This window comes from Otolemur garnettii, unplaced genomic scaffold (genome assembly GCF_000181295.1).
Source record: "Otolemur garnettii isolate 467f Iridium unplaced genomic scaffold, OtoGar3 scaffold00018, whole genome shotgun sequence".
Classification (NCBI taxonomy): Eukaryota; Metazoa; Chordata; class Mammalia; order Primates; family Galagidae; genus Otolemur; species Otolemur garnettii.
This window is the reverse complement of record NW_003852413.1, coordinates 16,542,170-16,563,468: the sequence shown is the minus strand read 5'-3', so window position 1 is coordinate 16,563,468 and position 21,299 is coordinate 16,542,170. Positions and strand designations below refer to the sequence as shown.

Below are 21,299 nucleotides of genomic sequence, written 5' to 3'. Positions count from 1 at the left end.
TAAAATAAATACATGTGTGAATTGGTTTCTGTTATTTAAACTTCACGATAGAGGTGAAATACTCTTCAGTAACTTTTTTTTTTTTTGGCTAGGGCCGGGTTTGAACCCGCCACCTCCGGTATATGGGGCCGGCACCCTACTCCTTTGAGTCATAGGCACCACCCGTCATCAGTAACTTTTAAAATAATGCTAATAGGCTCAGTGCTTGCGGCTCAGCAAATAGGGCGCCAACCATGTATACCGGAGCTGGTGGGTTCAAATCCACCCTGGGCCTGCCAAACAACAATGACAACTACAGCCAAAACAAACAAACAAACAAAAATAGCCAGGCATTGTGGTGGGTGCCTGTAGTCCCAGCTACTTGGGAGGCTGAGGCAAGAGAATTGCTTAAGCCTGAGTTTGAGGTTGCTATGAGCTGTGACATCACTGCACTCTACCAAGGGCAACATAGTGAGACTCTGTCTTTTAAAAAATAATAATAATGTTAATAATATTCTAGTCATGGTTTTAGACAGTCATAAACAGATTAATCTCTCCTTTAGATTTTCTTTTAAATTCATTATACTCTTTTTTTTTTTTCCCAGCTACCTTGACAAGTTATTCTGAAAATGTGGAACGCACAAAATATGTTGGGGAAAGCAGTAAGGAATTAGGATCTGGAGGAAACCTGAAACCGTGGCAGTCTCAAAAATCCAGCATGGACTCCTGTTTGTATCGAGTGGATGAAAACATAACTGCTTCCACTTATAGTCTGAATAAGATCCCAGAGAGGAATTTGGAAACAGTTCTGTCTCAGTCGGTACAATCAATTCCTTTGTATCTTATGCCACGGCCAAATTCAGTAGCAGGTAAGGGTTTTTTTTTTTTTAATAATCATTTTATTGAAGAATATATTGAAATGAAAATAAAGCCTGCTGTATAACAGTATTTATGTTTTCTGTTCATCTTGTTTGACTAAGTTGTTCTTTTGTGTTTGGATAATGTATGTGTGTACGAGGTCTAACACTTAAGTTAGTAAATTCATCCTAGAAAAGGTGCCATATACCTCATTGCTGAATAACACTACAGTCACCTTCCAAGCACTCCGCTTGGGAAGCTCTGCATGATGCCATCTCCTAGTCCACACTTTAAAGCAATTTTAGAACTCTTTTTCTGGAATGGCCCATCAAAGCTGTTGTCATATTACCTTCGATGTCCTGATTGTCATGAAAATGTGTTTCTTTCAATATTGTCTTATCTTCGAATAAAGAAAAATGTCCGTTCTTAAAACAAGTTATCCATTTGTAAGCCACCAATTACTTTGGAGTATTGTCCCATTAAACTTTTTTTTTTTTTTAATACAGATACTTCCCTGAGGACCCTTAAACTTTCTGTAAAGCATTAATGATTTTACCATTTTTCTACCCAGGTTTCTCCATAAATTTGATGTTTGTTCTTCAATTTTAGCAGAATTCATATTGCTCTGGTGGGAACTCTTTTCAACTGATGCCTTATTATTCTTAGTGCCTCAAACTAGATCTTGTTCAGACATGTTGTAACAAGTTAGTATGACTTTATTTTAGTGCAAAAAAGTTTTGAAATCCAGGCGGCACCTGTGCCTCAAAGGAGTAGAGCGCCGGCCCCATATGCTGGAGGTGGCGGGTTCAAACCCAGCCCCAGTCAAAAATGGGGGAAAAAAAAGTTTTAGAATCTATGCATAGTTTATTCATAATGCACATTTTCCTTGGATTTTTGAAGTTATCTATATAAAAATCAACTGAGCTATACACTTATTTATGTATTTTATATTTGTAAATAATATGACAATTTTTTTAAAATACAAAATATATTTAGGCATTTAGGCCTCCCACCTTTCTAGAATTTTTTTTTTGTCTTTGGCTTAAAAATAGTAGTCTTAGAAATATAGCAAGATCTTTATCTGAAATATCTGTATTTAATATTGCTTAAAAATAACCTAATAGCTGGCTCTGCGCCTATGGCTCAAGCGACTAAGGCACCAGCCATGGACACCTGAGCTGGCAGGTTCAAATCCAGCCCAGGCCCGCCAAACAACAATGACAGCTGCAACCAAAAAATAGCTGGGCATTGTGTCAAGCACCTGTTGTTCCAGCTACTTGGGAGGCTAAGGCAGGAGAATCACTTGAGCCCAGGAGTTGGAGGTTGCTATGAGCTGCGATGCCACAGCACTCTACCCAGGGAGATAGCTTGAGGTTCTGTCTCCAAAAATAAATAAATAAATAAATAAAATAAAATAACCTAATAACTGCAACAAATGTAAAATTTACATAATGCATTCCATTTCATTCAGAGTATAAACCTAAATTGACCAAGTTTAACTTTCACCATAAATCAGTTTTAGAACATTTTCATCACACTGTTAAGATTCCTATGTCTATTTAATGCTAATCCCAATCTCAGGCAACCACTAATCTACTTTCTGACTCTAAATTTATATTTTCTAGACATTTTATATAAATGGAGTTGTACAATATATCATCTTTTGTGTCTGGCTTCTTTCACATAACGTAATGTTTTTGAGGTTTATATATGACATAGCATGTATCAGTATTTTTTTCCTTTTTATTGCAAGTAGCATTTCACCAAATGCCTGTACCACATTTTATCTGTTTATTCACCAGTTGATAGACATTTCAGTTGTTTCCAATTTGGTGCTTATTGTGATTAGTGCTTCTGTGAACATTTGTGCACAAGTCTTAGAGTAGATGTGTTTTATTTCTACAGTGTCATTTTAGTAGTAGAATCTGGAGTCATTAGGAGAATTGCTTGATGATATGGTAAATTTATCTTTAACTTTTTAAGAAACTGCCAAACTGTTTTCCAAAGTGGCTATACCATTTTACATTCCCACCAGTAATGTATGAGGGTTTGTGTTTCTACACATCCACTTCACTGTTTGTTACTGTCTTGTCTTTTATTATAGTCATTCTAAGCAGTTGTGAAATGCTATGTCATTGCGGTTTTAATTAGTATTTTCCTAGTGAATAATAATTTTTAAGGTTATTTTGTGCACCTATTAGCTATTCATATACCTTTTTAGCAAAATGTCTATTCAAACTTCTGCACTTTTTTGTATTGGGTTGTTTTCTTCTTGAGTTACAAGAATTTATTGTATAATGTGGATACAAGTCACATCAGATATGTCTTTGCAAAAGTTTTCTCCAACTCTTGTTTATCTTTTTACTTTGTTATTGATATATTGTGAAGCACAAAAATTTTGAATTGTGATGAGGTCAGTATACCAAATTTTTTGTTGTAATTTTTTTTATCTTTTTAATATAAAACATACTGTTTATATCAATTAATTTCTCCATGATTTTTGGAGCATTTGTTTTAGTGCAAGTATCAGAAAATATTTCCTCTACGCACTTAAATGTTTTCTCCCTCTTCTTCCCCTCTCACATATGAAAAAAATTCTAAGTTATCACATTATCCTAAGTTGTTGTGACTATAGACCTTAATTGTGGATAGTTTTTTACCTGCCATGGTTGTCATTCCATAATGGTAGCAGCTCTTGGATTCTTAAGCAGTACAGATCATGATTCTTTAAAGAAAGAGTAAAACGTAAATGTACCACCAGGTCAGATAGATATGGCCTGGAGAATAGGATTTTATACCGTTCAGAGAGTACATATTGACTGTGTTGAACAAAATATATCATCAGAAAATTATTTCTTCTCAGTGTTGAACGTAATGCAAACAGACCTACTGTTGCCAACAGGGCAAGTCTTAAGTCATAGTATAGTTTGTATTAGGTTGTTCTCAGTATGTAAAGACCATGGTTTCGTTGTGGTTACAAAGAGGCAGGAAAGTAAACTGTAAGCCAGTGACTCGGTTATTTTTAAAATTTAATAGATTGTAGTTTGAAAATGTTTCCAGAATGCAGAGAAATAAAATTATTTTAACAAGGAATTACAAAGGTGAACATATAATATAGGTAAATGTTTGGCAAAATCACAACCTCTTAGCTTAAATGATTTGATATCTAAATAATTTTTTAATTAAATTCTTGTAGTTCAGAAGGGTCTTTTTTTTTTTTTTTGAGACAGTCTCATTCTGTTGTCCTACCTAGAGTCCCACCATGTCATAGCTCACAGCAACCTCAAACTCCTGGGCTCAAGTGATCCTCTTGCTTCAGCTTCCTGAGTAGGTCAGACTATAGGCACCAGCCATAAGGCCAGCCAGTTTTCTGTTTTTAGTAGAGATGGAGTCTTGCTTTTGTTCAGACTGGCCTTGAACTCCTGAGCTCAAACAGTCCACCCTCCTTTGCTTCCCAGTGTGCTGGGATTACAGGCGTAAATCACCACGCCTGGCCTTCTCTTTTCTTTTTAACTCTAGATGTATATTTTACTTTCTAATAGGTACAAAGAATTGGTTCCCCAAACTGAGAAAACTCAAATACTCAAATGTCTTTGATAAATAGAAATAACTGAGGTTTTCAAATATGAAATGAACATGAAATGGGAAAAAAATCCAGTATAATTACATTTATCAAATTGTTCTAAGTGTCTGAACACAATGGGCAGAGATGGTGAGGATGACAAATGCCAATAATAAAAGGCTTTGTTCAAATCCAACGTTTTTTTTTGTTTGTTTGTTTTTGGTTTTTTTTTGAGACAGAGCCTCAAGCTGTCCCCCTGGGTAGAGTGCCATGGCATTACAGCTCACAGCAACCTCCAACTCCTGGGTTCAAGCGAGTCTCCTGCCTCCGCCTTCCAAGTTGCTGGGCCCACGGGCGCCCGCCGCAACGCCTGGCTATTTTTTGGTTGCAGCCGTCATTGTTGTTTGGCGGGTCTGGGCTGGATTCGAACCCACCACCTTAGGTGTACATGGCTGGCGCCTTAGCCGCTTGAGCCACAGGCACCGAGCCCAAATCCAACTTTTAAACTTCCCTTTTCTTTTTAAACTTACTCTCAGTCTGAGTAACATAATTGTTTCTTTTAGAGATCATATAAAGTTGTGAAAAATACCATTTGCATCACTTTTTAAAACCTGGGGGGTATAATTACTTACATGGTCCTTGCCATGTTACAGATTTCTCCCCACTGTAGGAAGAGAATCACCTTTTGCCTGTGCTCCTTGGCTTCTTTAGAAGACCACATTTTCTGACATGACCAAGAAAAGTGTCAAGGGATTTTTTTAAATAATTGAGGCTGCTGCTGGACTGAACTCTAAGGAATAAAACTCTTATAAAACCAAGACTCTTGATTTTAAAAAGAATAGAAAGGACTTGTGGCTTTTATGACACTTTTATTGTGGAAAAATGAAGTCAGCTCATATGCAGATGTTCATCATAAATTATTTTTAATTCTTTGACTGTGGAGCACTCAGAAACAAAATGTGCCAGTTGGGGCGTACAGTGATTACAACAACCATTATGATCCACAGCGCACTACTGGACATTCTTTGGTTTAATCAACATAATTCACTCAAATTGGTTTTGGTTTCAGTTTCAATATTACTTATATTTATAAAAAAGTAATATGCAAACAAATTTAATATGAAATGATAAAGCTTTGTCATAGCAATAAAAATTTAAATTTGAAATAGATTCTGCGCTTTCGTTTTCCAAATCAGATTCAGAAGTACTTGACCAGTTTACATTCTTTTGTGAGAAGTATTTTGAAAGCTACCTCTACGTTCACATTCTCCAACAATGATCAAGTCTTCTGAACTTGATGACTCTTGGAATTTATTATACTCCATATTTATATATATTCCCATAAGAATCCACTACTTGTACAAATTATTTCAGGCACACTGTGAAAAACATTGAGAATGAAGGTATGATACTCACAAACTCAAGTTTTTGTTTGCAAAAACAAGCAGCGCCTCTCGACCTTGTTCACACCAAACGACCATCTTGTTTGAACACCTATAGGCACTGTTCACAGTAGGTTAAAAATATATTTTCTAAACTTTTAACTCACTTGTAACAAAAATGAAGAAGCATTTATAATGAAAAATTTTTAAATAATCATGTATATTTTATGAACTATTAAAATAGGGCGCTAGAGATTAATATAAGTATAAATATATTGGTCAAAGAGACTCAACTGTTGACTTTTTAAAATATAAAGACTCAAACAAGTGAAGTCAACATTTAAATATACCCATTAAAAGCTCCATGTTCCACATCTGAAGATAGTACATTCGGTGAAAACAAAAACTTTTAACTTGAATGGTAAAGAGATTAAAATTGAGTTTTGGCAGTCTGCAGCATTGAGGCTTAGGTCTTTCTGAAGTGGCTCAGCTTTCTAAGTATAAACTTAGATGTTTAAATACCTTTCAGTTAAAATTTTAAAATATGAAAAAATGTGTTTTATTGTTTGCAAACATTTGCTACTGCGTATTAGCTTTTAAGCCTATGTGTTGGAAGGAAATAGAAGATCCTTATGGACTTGTGGTTGCATGGCAGAAATTATCAGAGAGTAGGCTGTCTATGGTCATCCTTGGTGTCTTAAAATGAGATTGGCAATAAATTGGAGGGATGTGGGAAGCAGGAAATGTTTGCTTGCAGCAGCTGTCGTCAGTGCTTTGTGCGAGAGTGAGAGGTCTATCTGGAAAACATACAAACAATAGAGGTCAGTTAAACTTCTCACCATCTACTTACTAATGCCTGGAGCTGCACATTTTCCTAAGGATCTAAAGATTCAGGTAAATGCAGTATGGGAAATGTAAACAAATCCAGTCAGAAACTATAACGCAGATTTTACCAAAAAATCAAAAATGGGCTTTTTAGCAATAAGAATGTTGGTGTTATGTATCAAGGATACAAGGACAGCAGAGTGGCTTCTTGCCCATGCAGTAGCACAGATAAAATGTCATTCCGGGCTTCCTGCTCAGGTCAGCCAGAAGAACGGTTATGCTGCTGTAAAAGAAAAAGCAGTTCAGACTGGCTTCCAAACTCAGTATAGAGTTGTCCCTGAAATGTTTTATGCCAAATGTTGTCTGTTGGATTTTTTTCTCCCCATTTATAGTGTATTTAAATGATTTTAACTTTTAAAAAGCACGTTTATTAAATGCTTTAGATGTCATCTGTTATAATCTGATAAAAATCTCCAAAAATAATGTGCTGCTTTTCTCCTTTTCTTCTCTAAAAACAAATCTTTTTAATGAGAAATTTATGGATTTACTTGTAATGCTTTTCATTTTATATAAAAATTTTTACTGTAGGTTTGTTTTTCTATTAATTCACTTGAATTCACCTAATTATTATCTGTAAATTGTTCATTAAATATTACAGCATTAATTAATTCCGACAGAATTATTTTAAAAAATTTTGCCAGTATAATTTCACAGTAACAGTAGCATTATAAGGTGGGAATATATGTTTCCCTGTAATCAGTGTTTATAGGGAATGAGGATGTATACAAGGCATTGTTGCTGTAGCCACCTCCTTCAAAATAACCCAGTAAACAAAAGTTAATTTGTTACTTGTTTATTGTTTAAGTGTATCTGCAACATGAATTGTACATATAATGCAATTATTCATTCACTGACAAGCATTTATTGAGCATATATCACATGCGAGGCACTGTTCAGAGTGCTGAAATATTGTAAATAAGCAAAGATTCTCACCCTTGGGAAACTTACATTCTAGTTGAGAAAAGTAAAATAAACATAATAAAAATTTATATAGTATGCTAGAAGGTGACATATGCTGTGGGAAAAAGTAAAAGTGGGATCGGCAGTATCTGAAGATAATATGAACATCACTGAGGTGGAATAATTATTATGATAATGTCTATTAAGCATTAAGCCGCCAAGGCAATAGGATGAGGATAGAGCCAGATAGGTTACTAAATCTAAGTAGGACTAGTCTGAAGTTCAGGTCTACACTGAGCTTTATATGCAGGACATTCTCATTTACTCAGAAGGGATAGAGTGATCAAAGATGAATCAGGCATTGCTTCTTGCCTTCAAGAACCTACTTGCAGTCGATTTGGGAAGACAGACATATACACATACAACTAGCTGAATAACAAAAGTTATAGATAGCAGTATATGTATGTAGTTGCTGAAATAGGGGAACAGTTAATTCTGAGTAGGAAATTGATCAAAGAAGCAAAGAAAGTGTAGCCTAAGCAAAGTTTTAACAAAGGGAAAGATAAGTTTAAAATGGAAAAAATTCAAGTGACTATGAGCAAAAAGACAAAGGAGATATAAGTAGCAGAACAAAGGGCAGCAGCTAGTAGAATTTTGTGTCTCCCAGCTGATCTTTCCAATATTTGTCTCATAGGTTTAATTAATGTATTTTAAGGGACAAGAATTTTGAAAATGATGAATCAGAGAAAAACTGAAAATAGGACTAATGAGAATAATTCTTTAATAAAAAAAGGCAGTAGGAAGTGATTTGTATTATTTGATAAAGGAAATAGTGATAGGGTGGGACTGCAAATTAACATAATTTCTATGGAGGACAATATGGAAATTCCTCAAAGAAATAAATGTCCACCTGCCCCCCAATATAGCAATCCCACTGCTGGGTATCTGCCCAAAGGAAAATGAGTCATTTTATTAAAAAAAAAAAAAAAAAGACACCAACACTCATGTTTATTGTGGCACAATTTACAGTTGCAAAGAAGTGGAACCAATCTCTGTGCCCATTAGTTTATGAGTGGATAAAGAAAATGTGGTACATAAATATCAACCAGAAAAAGAAATGAAATAATGTTGTTGTGAGAAACTTGGATGGGACTGGAGATGATTATCCTAAGTGAAATGTCTCGGGAAAGGAAAACCAGACATCACATGTTCTCACTAATGAGTGGGAGCTAAATAATGGATACACACAGGCAAAAAGAGATATAAAGAATGTTGGAAACCGAAAAGGGGAGAGAGTGGAAGGTGAGGTGTGGGGTTAAAAGTTAGCTATTGGGTAGGTACCTGAATACTATGCTAGTAACAAACACACCAAAACCCCTGACTTCGATGTAACAAAAACATTTGTACCCCTTTAATATTTCAATATAAAAAATTAAAGAAGAAAATAGTGATAGATTCAGAAACCAACAAAAAAGAAAGTATTAATTGCTAAAACAAGAAAAAGAATGGTAGATAACACCAACCATAATTTTATTGCAGCCCCTGACTAAAGCCATATTTCTCCATTTACTATTACTCATCTGAATCCAGGCTCCAGAGCTATTGTGCTTGATATAGCTTTTCCTTAGTTCTGTTTACCTATGAGTATTTGGATTTGTGAAGGAATGAACTATTCATTCAGCTCAGGAATGGCAATATTTTCTTTTTCTTCTAATGTCATCTGGCTCAAATTGAGAAATGTGCTCATTTTAAACTATATTTACCCTATTTCTTGGTTTTGTGAAATAAATCAAAATGATAAAAGTGATGTTTATTTTCCTAGGAGTTTCTATGGGAAAGATTAGTAATAGCTTAAGTCCACACTAACTTTATATTTTACAAAATTTGCAAACAACTTTTATTAAATACAAAAAGTTGAACATATAAAACTAATAACTTACTTTAAGTGTCATTCTATTCCTATAGTTTTAATAAAACATTCTCTTACATACTGTCTGCTACATTCTTTTTTTATTTTTTTTTGAGACGGAGCCTCAAGCTATCCCCCTGGGTAGAGTGCCGTGGCATCACAGCTCACAACAACCTCCAGCTCCTGGGCTCAAGCGACTCTCCTGCCTCAGCCTCCCAAGTAGCTGGGACTACAGGCGCCCGCCACAATGCCCAGCCATTTTTTTGTTGCAGCCATCATTGTTGTTTGGTGGGCCTGGGCTGGGGGTTCAAACCCGCCACCTTAGGTGTATGTGGCTGGCGCCTTAGCCGCTTGAGTCACAGGCGCCGAGCCTACATTCTTTAGTAGAATGTTTACTCACTCATCTTCCTTCCTGTAGACTGATTAGAAACCATGATAAAAGCATTATTATGATACATTTACAGTGCTGACATTTTTTACTAGCAGTTTTGTTGAATGAATAAATGAACAAATTAACAAATATCACTACTCAAGGTCAATTACCGTAATCAACCTACATGTAAGTTGGAGAGGCAACTTTACTTGCCATCAGCATGTTTGTTTCCATATGCTGAGAGAATTCTCAGCTATCTCCTCATCTAATTTTGCTTCTTAATTTCTATTAAAGAGCTCATTTATAATCAACTATTAGGTAAAGTAGCACACATCCATTGGATTATAAAGTCTTCAAGGCAGAGGACCATGTAATCTCAATACATGATGCAATCTCTCCCATACAGAAATACACCTCCTGGTGTTTGGTGGCAAATCATTTGAGACACAGCAGCCACAGAAAGATAATCTTAGGGGTTGGACATGATGGAGCATCCCAGCTCTTTTGAGAGGCTGAAACAGGAGGAGCACTAGAGACCAGAGTTGAGAGACTAGCCTGTGCAACACAGCAAGATCCCATCTCTTAAAAGCATTGTTTTTAAATTAGCTGAGCATAGTGGCACTTGCTTGTATCTTAGCTACTCAGGAGGCTGAGATGGGAGGATCTCTTGAGCCCAGGAGTTTGAGGCTGCAATGAGCTATAATCATACCACTGCATTCTAGCCTGGACAACAGAGCAAGACTTTGTCTCTTTAAAAAAAATAAAAAAGAAAGAAAGAAAGAACTCTTCTGTTGTTTTGCTGTCATTGCAGCTTTCATGAATCAGGCATTCAAAAGCAAAATGGCATTTTAAGCTGTTGACTAGCAGTTTGTTTTCATTTTAAATCTCAAATCTTTACCGTTATCTATTACATTTACAAAGTGAAGTTTTATGTTTAGTTTTTTTATTTTGCTTGTTGCCTTATTTGAATGGGAAATACTGTATGTCTCTGTTTAAGGTTATAGAATCTCTTAGCAAATACAAATTTATAATGTCCTGTCTTAAAATAGCAAGTGAAATGAAGGCTTACAATTTTTTTAAAAAGCCATTTATTTGTTTTTAAAAAAACTTATACATGTGCATTTTGTGCTGAAGTAAATCCTGATTCCAAAGTTTAAGGCATACAGACTTTGAAGTTTTCTAGACTTAGATATTTTAACTAAACTTTTCTTTCTTGTCAGCTACCAGCTCTGCCCACTTGGAGGACCTTGCTTACCTGGATGAACAGAGACATACACCTTTGAGAACTTCTCTTCGAATGCCAAGACAGAGTATGGGCGGCGTTCGCACACAGCAGGATTTAAGAGGTTAGAATCACTGGAGGGCTTTAGGGATGCCCAGGAACAGATGGAAATAGGAAAAACCAAAAGTTTCCTAGTTCCAAACTTACTTAAGCCTTTCTTAAGAAGTAAGACAATCCATTGTAGCCCTGAGCCAGTTCATTTCTGCTAAGTCTGGAATAGAAAAATAAACACAAATACATGTACTCCTTATAGAAAGACAGAATTATCAACAGTTGGAAGCATTGATTCCCTGAAATTCTGAAAGAAATATAAAGGGTTGGTGATGACAGGGGAAATAACCTTTTTTCAGATCCTGGATATCAGAAGTGACTATTGCCAACCTGAGCCCTAGCTGTATTGCAGGTGAATTGTGCTAGTAATAATACAGGTTGCACATCCCTAATGGTGAAATCTGAAGTGTGAAATGCTCCAAAATTCAAAAGTCTTCTAATGCAAACATAACACCATAAGTGAGGGGTCACACCTGATCTCATGGGAGGGGTGACAGTCAAAACTTTGTTTCATGCACATAATTATTATAAGTATTATATGAAATTATATTCAGGTTATGAAACATAAATGATAGACTTGGGTTCTATCCCCAGAGTAACTTATTATGTATATGCAAATATTCCAAAATCCAAAACAATCTGAAATTCAGAACGCTTCTGGTCCCAAGCATTTTGATAAAGATACTCCCAAACTGTATTTTGCTAGAGAATTTCTTTCATTTCCCTTCTAGTGGCCATTTTTAATAACATGCATTACTTTTATTTTCTTGGAGTTTCAGAAAATGCCCATAAACCTGTCCTGGCAAGATCTACACAATTTGCCCTTTTCCCACTCAAGCACCTATTTCTTTCTTTCTTTCTTTTTTTGAGACAGAGTCTTACTTTGTTGCCCTCAGTGGAGTACCGTGGCGTCCTAGCTCACAGCAACCTCTAACTCTTGGGCTCAAGCAATTCTCTTGCCTCAGCCTCCCGACTAGCTGGGACAACAGGCGCTTGCCACAGTGCCCAGCTATTTTTAGAGATGGGGTCTTACTCTTGCTCAGGCTAGTATCAAACCCTTGAGCTCAGACAGTGCACCCACCTCGGCCTCCTGGAATTACAGGTGTGAGCCCCTGTTCCTGGCCTAGGCACCTATGTATTTGTGGCATGCTGTCTGTTTCTACAGCCTAGCACCTGATTTTTTTCAAAGATTAGTTACAAAGATGGGCTTAGTTACAAAGATGGGCTAGTTAAAGGGCTTGTTACTGGTATCTCTGTGCCTCTCGTTTGCTCAAAATGAACCAAATCCCATCTCTGATAGCTTTAACAGATAGTCTGCTTTTTCTAGTATCAAACATTCCATATTTCTACATAGGTGCATTTTGTATTTTACAGATTATATCTTTCTCTGCTTAGCTCTCCTCCTTTTTCACTTAGCTTTCGTCCTGCTTGCCATTTCTTCATTTTGCCATGTATCAGTGTTGTTTGGTATATGCAACTATGCACTTACTGTCCAAAAACTGGAATTATGTCAAGCACTAGTTTAGATTGATTATATCGAAAGATTGGATAAATTTATTCAAAAGGCCAAATAATTGATTTATGCCAAGACCAGAATCCGCAGCCATAATAAAGAAGATTGAGGCCAAGCACAGTGACTCATTCCTATATTACCAGCACCTTGGAAGGTGAAGACAGGACAATCTTTTGAGGCCAGAGGTTCAAGACTAGCCTGAGCAACACGGTCAGACCCTGTCCCTAAAAAAAAAAAAAAGAAGAAGAAGCTAGGCTTGGTGGTGTATGCTATGTAATCCCAGCTACTTAGTACTTGAGAGACTGAAGTAGGAGGATCACTTGAGCCCAAGAGTTTGAGGCTACAGTGACCTGTGATCGTAGTACCACACTCCAGCCTGAGTGATAGAACAATACTCTGTCTCAAAAAAAAAAAAAAAAAGATTTAGCAGAACTAAGGATCTATACAGACCTTCAGACTTGATTGAAAATCTGCCACATTGGCATCCTCTTGCATCTCTTCACTGGAAAACATACTGCTGTTGTTGATTTTATTTTCTACTTTGTTCGTGATTGAATCATAGATGTTATACTATATAGAAAACAAAATTGAGAAGGTTCAGCTGTGTAATTTAGGGGAATCCTTCATGTTTAGTTCTATTAATATGTGTTAGCTGTTACCTGCTTCTAGTGTCTAATTGTTTAATAAAGTCTGTGACAGATACATTCTGGTGAACTTGGTAATTACACACAGATACCAGTTCTGTCTAAAATACAATAAAGATCTTTTCCATTTTCTTGTGCTTCAACCTAAACATTCTGTGAAACAACAAAGGTATATCCAAAGATTTTTCCAAAAGAATACCCACGTCTTTAGGAAGCCCTCTGCCTGAATAATGCATTTCTAACAAGACTACATTATTATCCCTTGCAAATAGTTTGCTCTTGTTTGCTCAAAATGAGCCAAACCCCATCTCTGACTATTTACATTAATACTTAAAGCTGGAGTTTGTCTACTGATGAAGGTGATATTAGAGTTTCACTTCCTTGTGGCTATTATTTTTTAATAACTTTCTTTTTAACGATCTAAATGATTGGAATATGCCATCCAGGTAGGTAACATTGTTTCATAGGAGACAGAGTGTTTATTTAGAAATATTAGCATATTTTAATTTAGAACTTAGATGCCCTGGACAATAATTTTCACTCAAAATGTAGCATATTATCTTGATTCATGTTTATAGTTGAATTGTATGGCTTATGATATGATTTAAAACACATTGTCAATAAAAGAAAGCAAACTTGTTGGGCTGATAGACTTCCCTTATGTTTATTTCTATAGACCTGCTTGGCAAGCCTTTATAATTTGTGATTATTATATCTAAAACATTGTACTTTATTTTAGAAATTGAATCAGATGTGTTTTCCTGGCATAATTTTTAAAAACCTGTCACATTATACTTTCTAATTTTATTTAAAAGAATATACAAATGGTGGTCATATTTCATTTTTTCTTCTGATTATGATTGAAGTAAAACTACCTCCTAAAAAGTAATAAAGTGATTGAAAATTGTCTTTAGTGTACATGAAGGAATATTTTTTCACTTTAGAGTTATATCTTTCTACATTTTGAAGTATTACTCCAACAAGTTCTATAAAATAGTTTTTAAATCACAATTCTAATTTTAAATGAACCTGGGTCTTTTATAGTAGTTAATGATCATGTACACTGTAGTATACCTGAAAAGTACTAAGTTTATTGCCTGATTCCAAGTATAGAGACTGTCTAAAATAACATATGGATATATGTTTAAGGAGCACTTAAGGAGGCATGTATTTATTGAGAGTTCCATAAGGCAGAGTCTTGCACTATTCTGTTAAGAGCAGCATTTCTCAAACTTTTTGGTCCCAGCACCCCTTTATACTCTTAAAAAATATTCAGGACCCTAAAAAGCTTTTATTTATATGAGTTGATTTGATATTTACCATATTAGAAATGAAAACTCAAATTTATATTAGAAGGCAAATAACCACTTAGCATTATAAAAATAGTCTTGACTTTGCAAATCCCGAGAACATATTTGAGAACCTCTAGCAATCCCCAAACCACAAACTTTAACAACTACTGGCTTAGAGGATACCATTATAATTTAAGTTGTATGCCTCAAGGACCATACAGTTTATTTATAGAGATACAAAATAAGTATAGTTGGAGAGCTAGTTAGAACCATGAACATGGTTTAAGAGTTTAAGTGTAATTCATTTAATAATTGCGCTAATAGTAACTGAAATTGTTTGATCATAATAGTAGTATTTTGAATGCTGAAGCAGAATTTTTCGCAGTAACATATGAGCTAGAATTTGGATCATCAAGTGGGGTATTAACATTAACATTTGCTTCATTAGTAAAAAGTCCTTTTTTTGACTTTTCAAGACAGCTGTTTTGAACAACTGCTCTACCAAAATTGATGTTTCCAGAAACTTAGCCCAACAATGGGAAGAAGGTCACATAAGTGCAATTGTCCGAGATCCCATTTCATCAAATTGACAGATATCTAACTGTAAACCATCCAAGAGATTGAGCGGGACTGTTAGAATAGTTACATAAGGTTTGTGCTCTGTTGCAGAGGATAGCTGGCTAACCTACATACAAGTGCCTTTTTTGGTCCCAAACCCTAATGTCTTTGATGAGCATTAATTTGAATTAATTTAACCTTATTACAGTTCTTAAGGTTTTAAATTATCTGGGAGTTCATATTTTTTAAATTTAGTCACCAGTATGCTAATGTGGAGTTGTGCTAGCAATTACCTGCTGAAACCCTTCATTCTTTCTGACCAGCTTAATAAAATCTCTCATTCCACAGAGAGAGAGAGAAACCAAGTTTGCTGCCTATTAAAGAAAGAAAGAGGTAGTTTTTTATGGATACATGTAATAAATCTTGAATAAAGGGAATCAGTAGGAGTTCAAATACACAAAACAAATTCTACTGCAGTGACTTTGAATAGTAGCTACTTGAGGTAAATTAACAACAAATTATTAATGATAACCTCCTTGATGTTAAGTTATAATCACGCTGTTTTGCTTGAAGAGATTATGCATTACTAATTAAAACTTCCTTTCTCAATGTATGTTAGTTTCCTTACAACTTTTACTAAATCTTATTACATAAAAGGCCTTTCAGAGACTTCATGTTTGGTTATTAGCTTCTTTAATATAGACACTGGGTTGGAGGGCATATGTGCAAATGATAGTCTGATTCATTGGAAGAATTTATGTGAAATGGCCCTGCTACAGTTAACTTGTTTTTGTCAAAGCAGTGAATTTAATTTTTATCAAATGAAATCATTGCTTCGCACCATTTATGAGTCCCTTACTTTTCTGAAACAATGAATCCTTTATGAAGATGACTAAGAGACATGTCATGAAACTAAATGCTCTTGCATTAGCCCACTGACTCACACATCCCTAAGGCTGCTTAGTCATCTTGATCATTGCCTGGCTAGCTCTCACATTTACAAGGGAACATTTCCACCAGTCTTTTCCATCTCATTCTTCATTATTTTATTTTTACAAGTAAGATTAAATTTCTCTCTTCTTAGGTAAATTTAAAATCCAGAAATAATACTGGATGCATATAACTGCCTATATGTAAATATTAGATGGTTAGGTTAGAAGGATAGGTTAGTTGTATGAGTTGTTACCTTCACCCCCAACTCACTCTTTTGCAAAATACCTGAAAATTTGAAAAAGTAGTACTCAACCCAGAAGTCTTTGAATGTCTGCTGGAAACTACTTTTTGATTTTGGAGTAGTCTACTATAGTTTTGTTTGTTTGTTTTTTGAGACAGCATCTCACTATGTCACCCTCAGTAGAGTGCTGTGACATCACAGCTCATAGCAACCTCAAATTCCTGGGCTCAAGTGATTCTCTTGCCTCAGCCTCCCAAATAGCTGGTACTACAGACGACAGCCATAAGACCCAGCTATTTTGTTGTTGTTGTTGTTGTTGTTGTAGTGTCATTGTTGTTTGGCAGACCCAGACTGGGTTCAAACCCACCAGCACTGTACATGGCTGGTAACCTAGCTGCTGAATACAGGCACGGAGCCCTAGCTATAGTTTGTTAAAGTAGCTCCAGATGGATGTATAAATCCTATTTTTATATAAACCACTCTTATTACGTATATGTAAATTACATCTTAATTCAAAACCACAGCCTAAGCAGTAGCTAATACACAAGTTTCCCCATAAGACCTGCAAGAATGAAATAACCTTTGAGAAAAAAGAGAGCCTATAAATCATGTAATCTTCTCACAGGCACATATTGACTGCTTGCACTCAATAATGCATCATTTAAAGAAAGACTGTGGAGTAACATGAAAGAAATTCTAATAGTGACATCTAACTCTGCAAGATACATCACTGAAAGTATTTTTAAATGCCTAACTTCAGTAAAGGAAAACAACATACTAAAAAGGCATTTTGATGTTTTGATCTAAATTAGACTTAAAGAATCAGCTTCCCAACTAATGTTTTTTTTTATAATTATTTCCCCCAAAGTCACTAAGTCTAGTAACCATAATGCTAACAAATTTACTTAGATAACATTTTGCAAAACATTTTTTAATTTAGCAGAATGACATTGAAGTTTTCTGGTCTTGTATGTGAATTTTTTTTTTTTGAGACAGAGTCTCACTTTGATGCTTTTGGTAGAGTGCTGTGGCATCATAGCTCACAGCAACCTCCAACCCTTGGGTGCAAGTGATCTTCTTGCCTCAGCCTCCCAAATAGCTGGGTCTGCAGGCACCCACCACAATGCCTGCCTATTTTTAGAGATGGGGTTTCACTCTTGCTCAGGCTGGTCTCAAACTCCTGAGCTCAAGCAATCTACCCACCTTGCCCTCCCAACCTTGCTAGGATTATAGGTATGAGCCACCACGCCCGGCTGTGAAAGACTTTTTTTTTAGGAATAACTTCCCCAGACACTCATAAAATTTTAGAACTGGAGAATTTCATCTGTAAGGCCATACCTATTTTAAGTGAAAGAGAGTTCACTTAAAAATATTTTATCTTAAATTTCAAGTAATTAAAATAGCCAGTTTCTCAAAAATAAATGTTATAGTTCACATTTAGAACAGCTATCTAGAACACAAAATTCAAAAACTATGTTGGCATAGTTACAAATTTTTTGTCAAATGTTTCATATTTTTAAAGTTTCACTGTTGAACGTGGTGGGCATTTTGTGACAGTGTCCCACTCTGTCATTTGGGGTAAAGTACAATGACATCACCATAGCTTACAGTAACTTCAAACTCCTGGGCTCAAAACAACCACTTGAATAGCAGTGACTGCCCACTTAACATCATGCCCCATTTCTTCTCTTTTTAAGAGACAGGGTCTCACTGTATTGCCCAGGGTAGTTTTGACTTGCTGGCCTGAAGAGATCCTCCTGCCTCACCTTCTTAAAAGTGCTGGATTGTAGGCATGAGCCTCTACACCTGGTGTTTTTTTTTTTTTTTTGAGACGGAGCCTCAAGCTATCCCCCTGGGTAGAGTGCCATGGCATCACAACTCACAGCAACCTCCAACTCCTAGGCTCAAGCGAGTCTCCTGCCTCAGCCTCCCAAGTAGCTGGGACTACAGGTGCCCGCCACAACGCCTGGCCATTTTTTGGTTTCAGCCATCATTGTTGTTTGGCGGGCCCGGGCTGGGGATTCGAACCCGCCACCTTAGGTGTATGTGGCTGGTGCCTTAGCCTCTTGAGCCACAGGCACCAAGCCCACACCTGGTGTTTTTAAAAGGAAACTCGTACTTTGTTTCTTAGGAAAATGTTCCGCCTTATTTATTTATTTATTTATTTATTTTTATTTTATATATTTATTTATTTATTTATTTATTTATTTTGTAGAGACAGAGTATCACTTTATCACCCTCAGTAGCGTGCTGTGACGTCAACTCCTGGGCTTAGGCGACTTGTCTCAGCCTCCCGAGTAGCTGGGACTACAGGCACCTGCCACAATGCCCGGCTATTTTTTGTTGCAATTTGACAGAAACTGGGTTCAAACCCACCACCCTCAATATATGGGGCCAGGGCCCTACCCACTGAGCCACAGGCACTGCCCACTCTCCCTTTATTAAACTGTTTTTTTTCTCTGTGTCTTACAAGTAATATAAAGGTTTAGATTGAGTTTCAAAAGGTTTGAATCTTCAATTCTAGACGTTTCTTTTCAGAGACCCTGTTTTTATAAAAGATTATGAAGAATGGAGGGAAATGAAGTGACAAAGGGGTTCTGTGAGGAAGCAAGTGAAATAACATTTGAGTCATCTTTAGTTTATATTCATTATAGCTCAATTCCCATTTGTTCAAAATCTGATTCACATAAAGCTTTTTTTAAGCCAGAAGAATCTTAAAGGTTCTCATCCAATTCTGTTGTTTTACATTTGCTGAAACTGCCTCTGAAAGGAGTTAATTTACTTGCCCAAAGTAGCACAAAAATAAACCCTGAGCTAAAATACAGATCTTCTCTTTCTTTTACTCATCTCCATGATTCTCTGTTACACTCTCAGATTCCAGAGATTTACCAAATCTCAGGATGAAGTGTATTCTTCAGTCTAGATAGTTAAAATAAAAACTAAACTCCAGATGTTTTTGTAATTGTTGGGTAAAAAACAAAACAAAACATAGTCTTGTTTTAGAATTCTGTTTATATATAGATCTAATGTCCATATACACTTTCAAGTAAATATATTATCTCAATTATTTTTTTTTTTTTATTAAATCATAGCTGTGTACATTAATACTGTCATGGGGTGCTGTTTCTATATACAATTTGAAATACTTTCATTAAACTGGTTAACATAGCCTTCATGTCATTCTCTTAGTTATTGTGTTAAGACATCCATATTCTACATTTAGAAAGATTCACATGTACCCTTATAAGATGAACCATAGGCGTGATCCCACCAGTCACCCCCAGTTATTGAAAAAATCTGCTAATAGTTAAGCTTGATCTCTTTCCTCCTCTTTCTTAAAGCATTGCTTTTAAGAGTCCATGCCAATTATTATCTAATGGATGATGAATATCTTTCCTTTGGTTTTTTTTCCCTTTTTTCCTCTCACTAGAAAAGCCTTGTTTATATACGTCTGTTTCTGTTTATTAGCAGAAAATCTGATAGGGTTAGAAGATTTGCTGGATAGAGTTTATATAATACAGATACACAGGAACATGTGTCTGTACCAAATGCCTCTGAGACTTCACTGGGTCTTTTTACCTTAATTAACACCTAGAAATAAATAGTTGTACTGGCTGTGCTGTAAGAAATCATTGCTGAAAATTAAAAAATTAGCTGAAAGTCTTCCTATTAGAATTCATGAGGTAACAATCATCTGGCATCTTTGGCTTGACAGAAGAATGAGTGCTTTTCAAAAGCATTTTAGAAGCCATAATTAAAAACAACATGACTGAATTCCAGCTTTGTTAATGGTGGGATTGCTTGGTTGGACTAAGCCTTCCATAGGTAACAATTATAAAATATGAACAAAATACAAAAAATAATTATTGAAGGCACTGGAGAGTGACAAAAAGCAGATGAAGTGGGAAGTGAGTTTACATTTGGAAATACAGGGACCCAAACCAGTGTATTTTCAAATTTGTGACTTTTTGCTTGAGTGTTCTTTCCAATCTGTGAATGGTTTCAGGTGGCGAAAAGCCACAACTTTGCTTGTTTGGAATATCAAAGGATAGAATCGCAAAGCTGGCAAAACACTGGAAAAGTTAGCAAGGAGATTCTAGAAGAAAGGGAGCTACAGAGAAGGTAGAGCCCAAAATGTACAAATAAACTTTGCCCAAGATGCTTGGATGACTGTTGAATCATAGCCAAAAATATATATATGTATACACATTTTAAGAAAGGAAAAAACTGGCCAGCTGTGGTGGCTCATGCCTATATAATCCTAGCACTCTGGGAGGCTGATGGAGGTACATTACTTGAGTTTAGGAGTTCGAGACCAGCTTGAGTAAGAGTGAGACCCTCCTCCCCAACACACACACAGCAAAAATAGAAAAAATTACCAGGCATGGTGGCAGGCACCTATAGTCCCAGCTACTTGGGAGGCTGAGACAAGAAGATCACTTGAACTTGAGGAGTTTCAGGTTACTGTGAGCTATGATGCCACAGCACTCTATCTTGGGGCTATAGAGTGAAGATTGTCTAAAAGAAAGTGAAAGAGAGAGAGAGAGGAAAAAACTGTATTAAATTTATAATAAGTCACATTTGAATTCTGCAGTTACTAGAGATGTTCAAGTGATTTGCATGTTAGTATATATTGAATATTACAATGTGTTAATGTTTAATATATAAATAATACATAAATTTTTCCTTTCTTAAAATGTGTATACATTTTTGGCACCCTTTATATGTATATAAGAAGGCTCAATAAATTGTGCCCCCCAAAAAGAAGCATTCCAGCAGCTGAAAGAATTCAGAGATTTTCAGCTGCTGCTTATCCCAGATAAGAATGAGTTAACATGAACAAAAATCAGCATACTTGAGAGTAGCCTAACAATTCAGAGCCTCTAAAATGTATCTGATAAACCCAGTGTAGTGGGTTGAATAATGTTCCCCCCCCC

At 35.9% G+C, this 21,299-nt stretch overlaps 1 protein-coding gene across 1 annotated transcript in view; it reads left to right on the top strand.

Moving 5' to 3' along the window:
• The window catches only part of TANC2 (tetratricopeptide repeat, ankyrin repeat and coiled-coil containing 2), a 346,976-nt gene that overhangs the window by 194,338 nt on the left and 131,339 nt on the right, over nt 1-21,299 (top strand). Inside the window, exons 7-8 of the mRNA XM_003786213.3 lie at nt 585-848; nt 11,069-11,194. Of these exons, the coding sequence (XP_003786261.1) occupies nt 585-848; nt 11,069-11,194 (390 nt within the window). The remainder of the gene's footprint in view (nt 1-584; nt 849-11,068; nt 11,195-21,299) is intronic.